Source organism: Megalops cyprinoides, chromosome 12, assembly GCF_013368585.1.
Source record: "Megalops cyprinoides isolate fMegCyp1 chromosome 12, fMegCyp1.pri, whole genome shotgun sequence".
In the NCBI taxonomy this organism is placed as follows: Eukaryota; Metazoa; Chordata; class Actinopteri; order Elopiformes; family Megalopidae; genus Megalops; species Megalops cyprinoides.
Genome location: NC_050594.1, coordinates 36,730,159 through 36,745,772, shown reverse-complemented (window position 1 = coordinate 36,745,772; position 15,614 = coordinate 36,730,159). Strand labels below are relative to the sequence as shown.

General features: G+C 43.2%; 1 protein-coding gene across 2 annotated transcripts in view; it reads right to left on the bottom strand.

Annotated features, from left to right (window-relative positions):
• rpap1 (RNA polymerase II associated protein 1) overlaps nt 1-15,614 on the bottom strand; it is a 46,278-nt gene that overhangs the window by 10,469 nt on the left and 20,195 nt on the right. For both annotated transcript variants that reach the window (XM_036542002.1, XM_036542003.1), the window contains exons 20-21: nt 14,488-14,634; nt 13,532-13,674 (exon numbers count right to left, since the gene is read on the bottom strand). In XM_036542002.1, coding sequence (XP_036397895.1) covers nt 13,532-13,674; nt 14,488-14,634 — 290 coding nt within the window. The remainder of the gene's footprint in view (nt 1-13,531; nt 13,675-14,487; nt 14,635-15,614) is intronic.

Sequence of the window (15,614 nt, the reverse complement as noted above, 5' to 3'; positions counted from 1 at the left end):
TCTTTAAAGCAGAAAAGGGGAACAACATCACAGTATAGTGCAAGTTATGCCTTACAGCTGTGAAAATGCTGTCATCATCCAAGGACTCGATATATTATTTTAAGAAACAAATACAGGTAAGACCAACTGCTAATGTTAACTACACAGAAATCTAGTTAGCTAAAGGTAACGTTAACATTTGATAGTAAAGTGCTTGAAAGCTAAATTAGGTAGCTAGCTACTTGCACATTCAACTGAAAAGTACAAATACCACCTTACAAAGACAAATCTAGCTAGCTAGCTACAATATAAACAAAACAATAAACATAACTAGCCAGCTACTATCACATTCCGCTGACAAATACAAATATCACCTTGCAAACAAACACACAGCTAGCTTAGCTACAATAAAAAACAACGTAGAAAGCTAGATAGCTTGCTAGCTAATTTGGCTTTCACGCACTTTCCTCAACTGTCATATTACTAATAGGTATCTCGCTAGCTATCAAACTAATACAGCCTCATCACGTCTCTTCTGACCAAATAGTTAATTTTACCACAGACACTGCAAGCAACCTATTCTGACAACTTTAGTACTGTTAGCTAGCTAGTTAGCTAGCTACCAAATTAACATTATAGTTAGTAAATTCGCATAGTTACCGCCAGTGTGCGAAATACCTGGTGGCAATCGGGAGTTCCCTACCCATACCTGCTGACATTTAGGTTTCAAAATACGGGAGGATTTTTCAGCGGGGGGCGTTGGATAGTAATTAATTGTATGTAGTGTGTAGACTGTGTTTCATAGACGATCTGGCAACTTGGGTAACGTCAGACAAACATGCAAAACTTATGGATCCGTGTATGCCGATTAAGCATAATAAAGTTTGCCATGCAAATTACGGGAGTTTCCCGGGAGCAACAACAAAACGGGAGGGCGCTGGGACATGGCTTTTGACTCATTGCAATGAAAAGCAAATATATTATTTTGTGTTTACATCCCACTTTGTACAAAAAATGTCAGCCCTATGTTGGAGACAATGCAGAAATTTGCTGTGATTTCAAAACCGGATTACTCGACAACACACAGTCACAAAGAGAAATAGTATCATCGGAAAGGGTAAATTCTGCTGTTTATGTTGATATGCGGTACGTTGTGAAGCGATAGGGACTTCGTGACTTATTCAACCGAGAAGCAGGAGTGTGAAAATGGGTGAAGAAATTAGTAAAGATATTACTTTGCAGAAGTTTTATCTGTCTTCATAACGTGATTACTTAGGTATGTACAAATATGTGACTAGCATCATTACAAAGCTCGGGTTCTGCCCTTTCTTGTGATATGTGTTCCATATCTATGCAATGACGAGTCCATGAGTAGGCTAATTCAAACAAGAGTAATGGGTGTGGAGATGGACGCAGAGCTGTATATAGATTGTAAGTATGATTAATTTTGATGTAAATTCAAAATTATTTTTCTCGCCAACACTTCGTCGCATAGACAAGCAACTAGTATCGTTAGCGAGGAATACTTCATGAGCAATTCAACCGAGAAGAAGGGATGTGAATTTGGACGCAGGCTGCATCTGTCGGGCTTTAAGAGTTAAAAGACATTTTTAGTGACAATCGCAAGTGACAAATAATTTTTTAAAGATTTTTCCAGAGTCCCCGAATTTTTGCTGTTGAGGCTTTCAGGGGGTCTTAAGTGTGAATCAAGGGGTCTCGGGCCCCCGGGACCCCCGTATTTCGCACCCTGGTTACTGCTATTAATCTAAACGCGCATTTGCGCATAGCAAAGGAAGGAATACCTGGACAAACAATTATTAAACCTAACAAGGAACATAAAACATTGTATTAGGCTAAACAATTTCACTAGCACATCCAATCCAATCCAAAAGTAATGGAAAGTAATCAAGTTACGTTACTTTAATACTGTGATACTTGGATTAGGTTACTGATTACATTTTTTAACAGGTAATTAGTAATTGTATCGGAATACATTTTTAAAGTAACCCTCCCAACCCTGGGGACAGGGTGAGGTGGAGCGTGGTGAATATTGCATCGTCTGTGGACCGGTTGGTTCTATAAGCAAACTGTAGGGGGTCCAGATTTGTAGGGAGGTGGGCCTTAATGTGCCGCAAGACCAGTCACTCGAAACACTTCATTGCTATCAGAGCGAGAGCCACGGGATGGAAGTCGTTCATGCAGACTGGGTTGGGTTTGTTGGGCACAGGTATGACGGTTGCGCTCTTGAGGCAGGTGGGCACTACTGCTTGGCTGAGGGAGATGTTAAAGATGTCTGTGAAGACATCCTTCAGCTGTTCTGCACAGTCCTTGAGAACGCAGGTATGTTATCTGGACCAGCAGCCTTTTGGGGATTAACATTAGAGAAGGCTCTCTTCACCCTGGCTGGAGACAGTTGTAATACCTGTTCGCTGCATGCTGGTATCAATTTCTGTGCTGTGGTGTTTAGAGGCCTCAAAACACATGTAAAAGTTATTGAGTCTGTCTGGAAGGGAGGGGTCACTGTGGCATGTTTGAGCGGCTGGCTTGTATTCTGTTATGGTCCGGAAACCCTGCCACAAGCGGCGTGAGTCCTTATTGTCTGTAAAGTGACTGTTAAGATTCTGCCCATACTTCCTCTTTGCCTCTCTGATACCCTGGGACAGATTATTTTTGGCCAGTCTGTACGCTGCAGTGTCTCCGGATCTGAAAGCAGCATTTCATTTCTTCAACAGTGAGTGGACTTCCCCAGTCAGCCAGGGTTTCTGGTTGGCGCGTGTCTTGATGGTTTTTACAGCAGTCACATCCTCAATACACTTGTTAATGTAACCAATGACAGACTCTCTGTATTCTTCCAAGTCAATGCTGTTGTCATATGGGGCAGCCTCTTTGAACACGTCCCACTGAGTGATTTCAAAACAGTTACAAAACAGTGTGGGGATGGCACTCTGTGGAGACACTCTGACTTCCCTAAGAACCGGTTTTGCCTGTTTCACCCGTGGTTTGTAAGCAGGCTTTAACATAACAGTTAGGTGGTCAGAATTGCCTATGTGGGGGAGGGGTGTTGCTTTGTAGGAGTGCTTTATGTTAGTGTAAATTAAATGCAGTGCATTATTTTCCCTTGTTGCAAAATTCACGTGCTGGTAGAACATTGGTAAGACAGACTTGAGACTTGCCTGGTTAAAATCTCCAGCAACGATGAAGAATGCGTCGGGGTGGGCCGTCTGTTGCTCACTGATTGCATTGTAGAGCTCGCACATAGCCTCCTTCACGTCAGCGCTCGGGGGTACATAGACTGCCGTTAAAACAACTGCTGTCAATTCCCGTGGCAAGTAGAAGGGTCGACATTTCACAGTCATGAACTCAACACGTGGTGAGCAGAGCTGGAAAACTACCTGAGCGTACTGGCACCACGATTTATTTAAGAACACAGCCAGACCGCCTCCCCATAGCTTACCAGATAGCGAGGCTACTCTGTCCACTCTGTGTAGTGTTATTCCGTCCAGCTGGATCGCAGTGTCCGTGATGTTTCCATTCAGCCACATCTTGGTAAACACATAAACACAGCAATCTCTCACACTACGCAGTGAGGCTCTCAAAAGTCTGATGTGGTCCCATTTATTGTCCAGCGAGCGAACATTGGGTAGCATTACTGTTGGAACTGCCGGCTTGTTCGGGTTAGCTGCTAGCCTAGCCTGCACTCCTCCACGCTTGCGCTGCTTCCGCGTCCTGTCACACCGCTTTCGATGCTTCCTTGCCGGCATGGTTCCTTGCAAGACCGTGGTGTCCTTGGGGCCTGTCAGGTGTAGCAGACCAAGTTCGGCGAGTACACTCAAGCTCTCCCAGCCAGCGTTTCTCATAGCAATGGTTCTTATTGCTGATGTCCAGGAGAAACTGACGGTCATACATGTATTTCCCATGCATACGGGGGTTAATTCCACACGAAAACGAGGACATAGACGTAGACATAGCCGAGTAAAACAAAGGCACTGTTATTTCGGTACTAGGAGAGGCCGCCGCAAGCGTCGGTTGCGCTGCCATCTTCTATCTCAGTGTTCCTCAAATAGGGGTACGCGTACCCCTAGGGGTACTTGGGGGTACTGCAGTGAGAGAAAATGGAAACTGACATTTAAGAATAAATCATTAAAATAGGCTATTGCACTTTTTAAATAAAATTAGGACTACAAACAGATAAATTAAAAATGAATTTCAATATATTAAATAGAGTTATTACACAGCTTTGTTGAATACTCGATTCTGATTGGTCAATTACGGCATTCTGTTATTTCTGAATAGCAGACCGCTGCTATGAATAACAGACCGTTGCTACGGAAGCAGTTCTGATCATACACTGGAGCAGTGTTTCTCAAATAGGGGTACGCGTAGATGTAGCTACAGCAGAACATACTTTCTGTTGCATGGATATGTGCATACATTTTAGATTCTTACAAAATGTGGGAAATTGTATTTTTATCTTTTAACATGCAGTTTTCCAGCCTACCGGTGTAGTTAGCCGGCTAAGTAGCCACCGCTGAGTTCATGATATGTGACTGGTAATGCTACTTTGTTGCGGTCCAGGATGCTGAGAAGCTTTGCATGGTAACACTAGCTAAAAAACCCACGGTCCTTGGATGGTGAAGCTATGAGCCATGTTAATCCATTTAGCTAGTCTAGTAGCCAGATAATAAGGAAGCACGGTTCATAAAATGCAAAGTGTGTCAATTGCAAAGCCCCAGCAAGAAGGAAACATAGAGATGAATGAGGACAGAAACATCAACATCAGTATTCCCAAAGACGTCCCATTCACCTTGTCTCACTTCACCATCATTGGAATTGTTCAGTTTAACGTGAATTATAACGTTAAGTAGGCTAATCTTAAGAAGGCTACTGAGTTTACGTTGCTATGGACGCAGGTTCCAACCGTAGAATCTAACAGACTAATTTTTTAGTGGAAGCAATAAAATCATTTTTAAATCAATTGTGTCAAATTATTGATTTATTTAGTAAGTAGCCGTGTAATAAGCAGGATAATGTACAGCGAGCCGGTCATTATTGCAAAATAAACCCCGACAGGGTGATGCAGGACCCCGTCGCAAGCCGGTAATTACTGACATAAAACTGGACTTGCATAAAGCTACATACTGAAATATTTGTGCTGGTAGTTGTAACAAATAAATCTGCTCAGGAGGCATCAAAAAAAAATAACTGTCTTACTGTTATTCTTATTCAGGACTCAAATCAGTGACCCTCTGGCTGCTAGACTGCATCTCCAGCCTCTGGGCTAGGCTACCTACAATTTCATAGTATTTTAAAGCAAAATGTTGTAGTCTGGTCAAGGGGTACTTGGTTTAAAAATCATGAAAAGGGGGTACGTAAGCCAAAAAAGGTTGAGAATCACTGTTCTATCTTATTTAATATATGCTGTAAAGTCAGACAACATACATGTAAAGCTAGTCTGGGTTGGGCTCAATGTTCCAGAGTATAAGGTTTTGAATGCAATGCTGTCTAAAATGTGGACAAAAATCTTAATTCTGAATGAACAGGAATCAGTGCTGTGACCACTCATTCTCTCTCTACACCAGAACTGTTCATTTCCTTCCCTCCTGAGACGGACATGACTCTTCAAATATCAGCATGTCTCACTGAGTTGGACGAACAAGCAACAGCTCAAACTGAACTTAGACTATCTCAGTCTTGTCAACCTCCCAGCAAATATGTCTCCTCCAAGGAACCTCTCAATCTGCGTTGACAATGCAAAGGTAATGGCAACCACAGCTCCCAAAAACCTTGGGGTAACCTTGGACAGCAATCTGTCTTTGAAGGAGCATACAGGCCCATCACGAATCCTCCATTCCTCTCAAAAATCCTGGAAAAAGCAGTATCAAAGCAACTCTGCATTTTTACACTCTAACAACATTTTGGAAGTCTTTCAGTCTGGGTTTAGACCTCATCAGAGTACAGAAACTGCTCTTCTGAAAGTGCTCAACAATCTTATACTCTCCTGTGACAATGGCCATGTGTGATCATCGATCATTGTATCCTCCTTGACAGCCTCGAAAATCTGGTTAGCATAAGTGGACAGGCTCTATCTTGGTTTAGGTCCTTCCTATCAGAACGATATCAGTTTGTCTCCATTAACAATGAACCTTCCGCTCGTTCTAGAGTAAGATCTGTGCTTGGGCCTCTGCTCTTCTCGTTATACATGTTGCCTCTTGGCGATATCATCCGTAAACATGACATTAATTTCCACTGTTACGCGGATGACACTCAGTTATACATATCAGTCAAACCCGATGTCCCTCTGAATATTTCAAACATGGAGGCCTGCCTAACAGATGTAAAGAATTGGATGGCCCGAAACTTTCTCCTCCTTAACCCGGACAAAACCGAAATATTGGTCATAGGCCAAAATTCAATCAGGAGCAAACTCACTCATTTTACACTGGACCTTGATGGTGTCTCCCTTGCCCCGAGTGCAGCCATCAAAGACCTTGGTGTTGTTATTGATCCCGAGCTCTCCTTTGAAACTCACATAACTAACACCTCTAGGACTGCCTTCTTCCATCTGAGAAATATTGCTAAAATCAGGAAAATCGTATCAATTAACGACGCTGAAAAACTAATCCATGCCTTTGTAACATCCAGATTAGACTACTGTAATGCCCTCTTGTCAGGATGTGCAAACGTCTCATTAAAACCCCTTCAGCTGGTGCAAAATGCAGCTGCTCGAATCTTAACTAAAACTAAACGCTTTGAGCACATCACCCCAGTTCTGGCTTCTCTCCATTGGCTACCTATTAAATACCGGATCATTTTTAAAATACTCTTACTCACATTTAAGGCTTTAAATGGGCTTGCCCCCCCTATCTTAAGGACCTTCTTCATCCATATCTTCCGCAGAGAGCCCTTCGCTCCCAAAATGCCGGGCTTCTCACCATTCCAAGAGTGGGCAAAACTACTGTAGGTGGTAGAGCCTTTTCCTATCAAGCCCCTCTCCTGTGGAACAGTTTACCCTCTGAGATTCGGGGAACAGACTCTCTCTCCACCTTTAAGTCTAGGCTCAAAACATATCTATATAGTAAATCCTTCAGCTGAGGGACATGGCCTGGTGCTGGCGTGGATCATAGAGTCTCTGGTGGACTAAGTGGTCATTGCTTTCATGGACCCTGTGCCGTGATCTGGTGTTGACTGTCTTAGGGTCGCTCTCATGACTATGCCGGTCCCTTGCCTCCCGTCCCCTAGGTATGCTGCCATAATGTTAGCTTGCCAGAGTCTTTCCTTGTTGCACACCTTTTTCTCTGCCCCCTCACCTTTTTCACTGCCCCTCCTCTCCTGCCTCTCTGTTCTACATCCCTGCCATTCTTATCATCCACTAACCACTGTTTTCTGTTTGCTTCCTATCCCTGCTCCGGGCTCCTGTCCGGAGCTGTACCCCAAGCGTCTCATCCCGTTTCCCAGTCCTGCTACCTCGCTGCCCTGCCCATCAAAGCCAACTGCGTTCCAAGAACCGGACATCCTAGGAGACATTCTTATAATCACTCTACTGTTAACTACTATTGTCTGTCAATCGTAAATGTCTTAGAGACAAATTATGCAATGTACTTTAACTCTATCTGCCCAGTGCCGGCCAGAAGCAGATGGGTCCCCCCATGAGCCCGGTTCTGCTCAAGGTTTCTTCCTGATAGGGAGTTTTTCCTTGCCACTGTTGCCTTAGGCTTGCTCTCAGGGGGTCTCAGGCCTGGGAACAATGTAAAGCTGCTTTGTGACAACTTGTGTTGTAAAAAGCGCTATACAAATAAAAATGAATTGAATTGAATTGAATTAAAACCCCTTCAGCTGGTACAAAATACAGCTGCTCGTATCTTAACTAGAACAAAACGCTTTGAGGACATTACCGCAGTTCTAGCTTCTCTCCATTGGCTACCCTTTAAATACCAGATTGATTTTAAAATACTCTTACTCACATTTCAGGTTTTAAATGGGCTTGCCTGTCCCTACCTTCTTCACCCATACCTTCCACAAAGAGCCCTTCGTTCCCAAAATGCCCGGCTTCTCATCGTTCCAAGAGTGGACAAAACTACTATAGGCAGTAGAGCCTTTTTCCATCGAGCCCCTCTTTTGTGGAACAGCTTACCCATTGAGGATCGGGGAACAGACTCTCTCTCCACCTTTAAATCTAGGCTCAAAACATATCTATACAGTAAATCCTTCAGCTGAGGGACATGGCCTGGTGCTGGCATGGATCATAGAGTCTCTGGTGGACTAAGTGGTCATTGCTGTCACTTTATCATGGCATAGACTCTGTGCCGTGATCTGGTGTTGACTGCCTTCGGGTCGCCCTCATGGTTATGCCAATCCCTTGCCTCCTGTCCCCTAGGTATGCTGCCAGAATCTTAGTCTACCGGGGTTTTTCCTTGTTGCACACTGGCATCTTTTTCCCTGCCCCTCCTCTCCTGGCTCTCTGCTGTACATTCCTGCCATTCTTATCATCCACTAATCAATGTTTTTCAATTTTGTTTTCCTCACCCGGCTCCGGGCTCCTGCCAGGAGCTGTAACTCAAGCACCACTTCGGGACCCCCAGCTCAGCTTCCCCGCTGTCTTTCCTGTGGAGCCCTCCATGTACCAAGAACTGGACCCTCGAGGACTACATGCCATGCATATTCTGCTGTATAACTTTTAAAATTTAAGATTTACAAGACTCATTATGTTTTACACACCGTATATTGCTGTGTCCCACTACCTACATGTTTCACCATTCTTAAGTACTGTTAAGAACTTCTTAGGACATTCTTTCTATTCTATTTGTCCATCCAGTGCCAGCCAGAAGCACATGAGCTCCCCCTCTGACCCAGGCTCTGCTCAAGGTTTCTTCCAATTAGTCAGGGAGTTTTTCCTTGCCACTGTCGCCTTTGGCTTGCTCTGAGGGGGTATCAGGCCTGGAATACCGACGTAAAGCTGCTTTGTGACAACTCATGTTGTAAAAAGCGCTATATAAATAAACTGAATTGAAACTGAAATTGAATATTGCAGCCACAACCAGGATCTGCAGATTCCTTTTGTTCAACATGAGGAAGATCAGACCATACCTCTCCAAATACACACTCCAGGCTCTCATCCTGTCACATCTGGACTACTGCAACTCGCTGCTTGCCAGCCTCCTGGCATATGACATCCGACCACTGCATCTTGTCCAGAACACAGCAGCCTGACTAATGTTCAACCTCCTCAAGCAGGCCCATGTGACACCTCTCTTTGAGTCCCTCCACTGGCTACTCGTTGCAGCAAGGATCAAGGGATCAGCCACCCGGTACATACAGGACATGATCAAGGCCTACAAGAGCGCTGTGATCTGCTCCCTCGGGTCACCCCTGAGTCCTGAAACACAACAGCTCACAACATCTCTCAGACCAGCCTCTTCTCAGTACTTGCTCCACACTGGTGGAATGAGATTCCTGCTGGGATTCGTACAACGGACTCCCTGGGTGCCTTCAAGAGAAAGCTGACAACTCATCTTTTCAAGCTTTATCTCTATGTATCCTATATAGCCCTATTTTGTATAAAAAATTGCATTAGTGATGCACTTATTTGGAAGTCCTCTCTGGGTAAGAGCACCTGTTGAATGATGTAATGTAATAACATTTACACAAAGGGTATTGATGTTTTTAAAGGCTACTGCAAATATGGAGCTTGAATAGAGGATTAATTTATTTAGACAAGAAACAGTTTTGGAAAGATAACTTTGACATATGTAAACTGCTGACCATGACTTTGATATGATATAAGTACGTCTTAGATGCATTTAGCCATTTTGGTAGTTACCAATGTATTAATGTGTCCACCGCCCCCCCAACCCCCACCCCCACCATCAGGTCATGTTCTGGTTGAGTTGAGTAAGACAAAGTTATGATTGTTGGGCTGGGTTCAGTTTCGGCATTAGGTTTCAGTTTCAGGCCTGTGAAGACCTTACTACGCTGCACTCTGGAAATATTGACAATGTTCACAGTGGCATCTAATTTTCATAGAGCGTGGTATGCACTATGGCACATGCTTTGGTATCCGCAGAAAGTTCCCATGTTCACATAAACAGATTTTTAGGTCAATTAAAGTCCACTGTGTACAGCACAACTTTATGCTCCTAGGAATGGGAAGCAGTAAAAATAGAAGGGGAAGTCTATTCATCCTTGGCCTTGTTTGTGCTCATTTAACAGTAATATTCAATTTATAGTTTGCATTAACAATGAGGTTTTCTCTGCACTTCAGTAGTGGCATTTCTTTTCCCAAAACTGAGATTTTTCTCTGCACTCAGTTAAGCCCTGAAACAGATGCAAGTTCATCTTGATGCGTCTTGGTGGCCAAACTGCCATTCTTACTGCTGTTTCGTAACGTTGGTTTTTTCTGGGAGGGAATATTCACATTAAAGCCTGATGCTTAGATTTGAAAGCTTTTAGTACTGTGTTTTGACTGAATCTCCTCCCCTCAGTTTCAACATTTTTGCTATATACTGTTCAGATCATGATTAGTTAGAATACAGCATTTTTCTGTAATTTCTGTTTTGTCTTTACCTTAAAGACAACTTTAAAGGGAGTATTGTTTTCTGAGTTTCATGCTTTCTAAACAGCAGAGCCAGACATTAGCCTTTTTAATGTGTTTGAACCACTCAAGTCAGGTTTCAGATGACTTCATAGCACTAAAAAGGCACTTAAAGTAATTGATTTACTAATCTCTTCCAAAATTAGTTCTGTGTGTATTCTTGTTCTCCTTGATTTAACTTCTGCCTTTGATCCAAAAAACTGTACTAAACAGAAAACCTTCTTGGTCTTTGTGGATAGGCTCTTTCTTGGTTTTGGTCATATCTATCAGACTGATATTAAATTTCTGCAGTTAGAGGCAGAACCATTTTATTAATCTGAGGTTAAATATGGTGTTCCATAAGGTTTGCTTTGGGAACCCTACTGTTCTCCTTATACAGGTCCTTCTCAAAAAATTAGCATATAGTGATAAAGTTCACTATTTTCCATAATGTAATGATAAAAATTAAACTTTCATATATTTTAGATTCATTGCACACCAACTGAAATATTTCAGGTGTTTTATTGTTTTAATACTGATGATTTTGGCATACAGCTCATGAAAACCCAAAATTCCTATCTCAGAAAATTAGCATATCATGAAAAGGTACTCTAAACACGCTATTAACCTAATCATCTCAATCAACGAATTAACTCTAAACACCTGCAAAAGATTCCTGAGGCTTTTAAAGACTCCCAGCCTGATTCATTACTCAAAACCGCAATCATGGGTAAGACTGCCGACCTGACTGCTGTCCAGAAGGCCATCATTGACACCCTCAAGCAAGAGGGTAAGACACAGAAAGAAATCTCTGATCGAATAGGCTGTTCCCAGAGTGCTGTATCAAGGCACCTCAGTGGGACGTCTGTGGGAAGGAAAAAGTGTGGCAGAAAACGCTGCACAACCAGAAGAGGTGACCGGACCCTGAGGAAGATTGTGGAGAAGGGCCGATTCCAGACCTTGGGGGAGCTGTGGAAGCAGTGGACTGAGTCTGGAGTAGAAACATCCAGAGCCACCGTGCACAGGCGTGTGCAGGAAATGGGCTACAGGTGCCGCATTCCCCAGGTCAAGCCACTTTTGAACCAGAAACAGCGGCAGAAGCGCCTGACCTGGGCTACAGAGAAGCAGCACTGGACTGTTGCTCAGTGGTCCAAAGTACTTTTTTCGGATGAAAGCAAATTTTGCATGTCATTCGGAAATCAAGGTGCCAGAGTCTGGAGGAAGACTGGTGAGAAGGAAATGCCAAAATGCCTGAAGTCCAGTGTCAAGTACCCACAGTCAGTGATGCTCTGGGGTGCCATGTCAGCTGCTGGTGTTGGTCCACTGTGTTTTATCAAGGGCAGGGTCAATGCAGCTAGTTATCAGGAGATTTTGGAGCACTTCATGCTTCCATCTGCTGAAAAGCTTTATGGAGATGAAGATTTCATTTTTCAGCACGACCTGGCACCTGCTCACAGTGCCAAAACCACTGGTAAATGGTTTACTGACCATGGTATTACTGTGCTCAACTGGCCTGCCAACTCTCCTGACCTGAACCCCATCGAGAATCTGTGGGATATTGTGAAGAGGAAGTTGAGAGACACCAGACCCAACACTGTGGATGAGCTTAAGGCCGCTATCGAAGCATCCTGGGCCTCCATAACACCTCAGCAGTGCCACCGGCTGATTGCCTCCATGCCACGCCGCATTGAAGCAGTCATTTCTGCAAAAGGATTCCCGACCAAGTATTGAGTGCATAACTGAACATAATTATTTGAAGGTTGACTTTTTTTGTATTAAAAACACTTTTTTTTTATTGGTCGGATGACATATGCTAATTTTTTGAGATAGGGATTTTTGGTTTTTCTTTACTTTTTTGCCAAAATCATCAATATTAAAACAATAAAAGGCTTGAACTACTTCAGTTGTGTGTAATGAATCTAAAATATATGAAAGTCTAATGTTTATCATTACATAACAGAAAATAGTGAACTTTATCACAATATGCTAATTTTTTGAGAAGGACCTGTATATATACTATACTGTGATGACATTATTCATAAGCATATAATGAACCTTCTTTGCTATGCTGAAGATACACAGGTATAATTGTCAATGAAGCCAACTGAACTGCTACATGCATGCATTACAGCTAATTTCTTACTCACTAAAACATCTGAAATATCCTGTCTGATCTGATCTGAACTTCTATCACTAAATGATGCAGAAAAACTGATCCATGATTTTGTCTCACTGAGGTTGGATTATTGAGACGCCCTATCACTTGGCTGCATTCTAACTACAACAAAAACATCTGAGTATATTTCTCTTGTGATTGTCTCTTCACTGGTTTATTTTCAAGTACTGGGTCGAAGGCACTTCTTTTAACCTTCTGGGTTCTGCATTTTCCCTTCTTATCTCACAGAACTGCTTCTTCCTCATGAACTGTTCTGTTCACATCATGCTGACTATCTGGTACTTCCTAACATCAAAAAGTTCAGCAGATGGTAGAGCCTGCTCCTACAGAGCCCCACTCTTATGGAATAATCTAGCCAAGCACATCAAGGAGTCAGACTTGGATTTAATATTTAAGTCTAGGCTAAAAACTCACCAATTTACTGTGTGCTGCAGGATACTGTTAACTGTAATCTAGACGAAGATATGGAGAGGGCTGTAGCCACAGAGCAATATGATGCCACAAAGCTTCCTTTCTGTCACTCTTCACTGTTTTTCTCTGTGGTTTTATTCCCTCTGGAAAACATCTGTACTGCGGTTTGTGACAACCTTGGTTGTAAAACGCACTATATTCAATAAATTTTGTTGTTGCTGTTGTTTAATGTTTGTAGTTTATTTGCAGCTCACTGACAGTGTTTTGATGACAGCCAGTGCCAGAGATTGTTTAGAGTCCTGCCCTAACAGCAATAGATCAGATTTGCTACTCCCTGGTATAGAACCAATGAGAGAATTAGCTCAGACCCCAAAGAGAAGCACCAAAGACAGACTCACGGAATGAAGTCCTGGTTAAAGACCACGGTGGCCAACAGGTCATAGGCCAGGTGTTCACTGCCAGGCAACAGCCATGACAGCATTACCACAGTAACCTCATGGTAGAGAGATGCCTGCTTGCCTACATCTGTGCTGATGGGTACCTGAAAAACAGTATGGAAATCACACAGCCTGTGGCGAAGGGTGAGAGCAGTCACCCCACCAGGCCTTCGAACCCAGGTCTACAGGGTACCAAACTGCAGCTTTGACCGCAACACCAAAGAGCCAGACTCATTGGTATGGCGGTCAGAGCGCATACTCAACCGTAGTGACAGCACTCTGTCACACTGCCCCATACAACATGAGAAAAAAATCACAAAAGTAATGCATTTTATGTTTTAGAATTCATTCATGATTCACAATAAAAATGTGGTGTGTTCATTTTAAAATAAAATTAAAAAGGTATGTAAATTCACCATTTCAAGGACAATTCTCAATTCTCTTCCACTCAACCAATTCTTCAAATGACAATTTAATGGTGACAGTCGGTGGATCCTCTGTCCGGGAAATTAGAGGTTCGCTAAAGAAAGCGGTGATCTCCGTTTCGGCATCTGATGTGGCTGTTTCTGAGCTGTTGCGGTACAGTTCGTCCCATGCGATGTTTCCAGAATTGTTTAGGGTCCTTGCCACCACAAGACAAATCAGCTTCACAAATTGTACATATGGCTCTACTTGAATTGCCTTCTTTTGACCTGAAATATTGCCACACAATACTTTTTTTGGTTGCGACTTCCATTTTCACTGTCCGGCTATACTACTGAAACGCCAAATGCAAACAGCTTCCCATCCTCACTTGCATCCACTCTCAAATGACAAGGCTTTCTGATTAAGCCTTGGGAACCAATTGGCTGCCTCTAACATGCTTGTGCCTCCTATAAAAAACTGAGGACCATGACTGGGGATGGGGCTATACCTACCAGTCTAATGAGCAGCTTCAGCAGCAGGTAGAGCAGGTGGTGCTCATGGCGCAGCAGCCAGGCGCTAGAGTGGGACAGGGTGGGCATTGCCTGGCAGCACGCCTGCAGGTAGCCTGACAGGGCATCTGAGACCAACAGCGGGGCAAACTGTGAAGAGAGATGAGAGTAGTCAGTCCCTGGCACCAGCCAATGTAAAGTGCAGCAGAGTAACAGAGTGGTTAGGAAAATGGGCTTATAAGACCATTATAAGGGACACTGCTCTTGTACCCCTGAGCCAGCGCACTGACTGACTAACATGCAACCAGGTATTTACCCTGATCTGATTCAGGAAAAATTGAGTGGTAAAGACACGGAATTTTCCACATATCAGGCAAGTCATACTGGATCACGAAATACTGCATTAATGAAAAAATAAACTCCATACCTCACTGCATTCTACTCAGAAGAGCCATATGGTATTCCATATCAATGATAATGTAATGGAAAAACTCATATCAGACTGCACAACGCTACATTTGTTTGCATCAACTGCTTCCACTAGATGGCAGTAGACATTTTAAATTGAATATGACCATTCACAAAATCGTCTAAAAATTAAAACGGGAAACAGAAGAATTTCCATAACAACATTCTAGATTACACAAGAAGAACCAATATGAAACAGGCCAAAAATCTGCTCAGTGTTAACTATCGGCTCACAAATACTCGTGACACACACAGCCTCTGTGGCCTGCTGGGACAGCCATGATAGCCACTGTCCATGCGGTGCTCAGGGTACCAGTGGTCCAGGAGGATGGCTTGTGAGGCAGATGAAAGCTGATCTCCTGTAATCCACATGTGTATGCGGTAAAAGGGTCCACTGGGGCCTGGGAGACAGCAACTCACAGCAGTGGCTCAAACACTCCTTTCCCCTCAGAAGTTTACTGTGGTATCTCAAATCTGAGAATTTGGGCGTATGCTATGCAATAGTGTTTGGGGTGTGACAATGCAAGTGGCCAGGGAGCAAGGGCGATGGGTGTGGTGAAAAACAGCAAGTTCAGGAACCTAGGGATTTTTTTTAACAATATATGATTTTAGAAACCCATCTGGTTCTTTCATTGAAAGGATTATATGTGGGACTACCACAC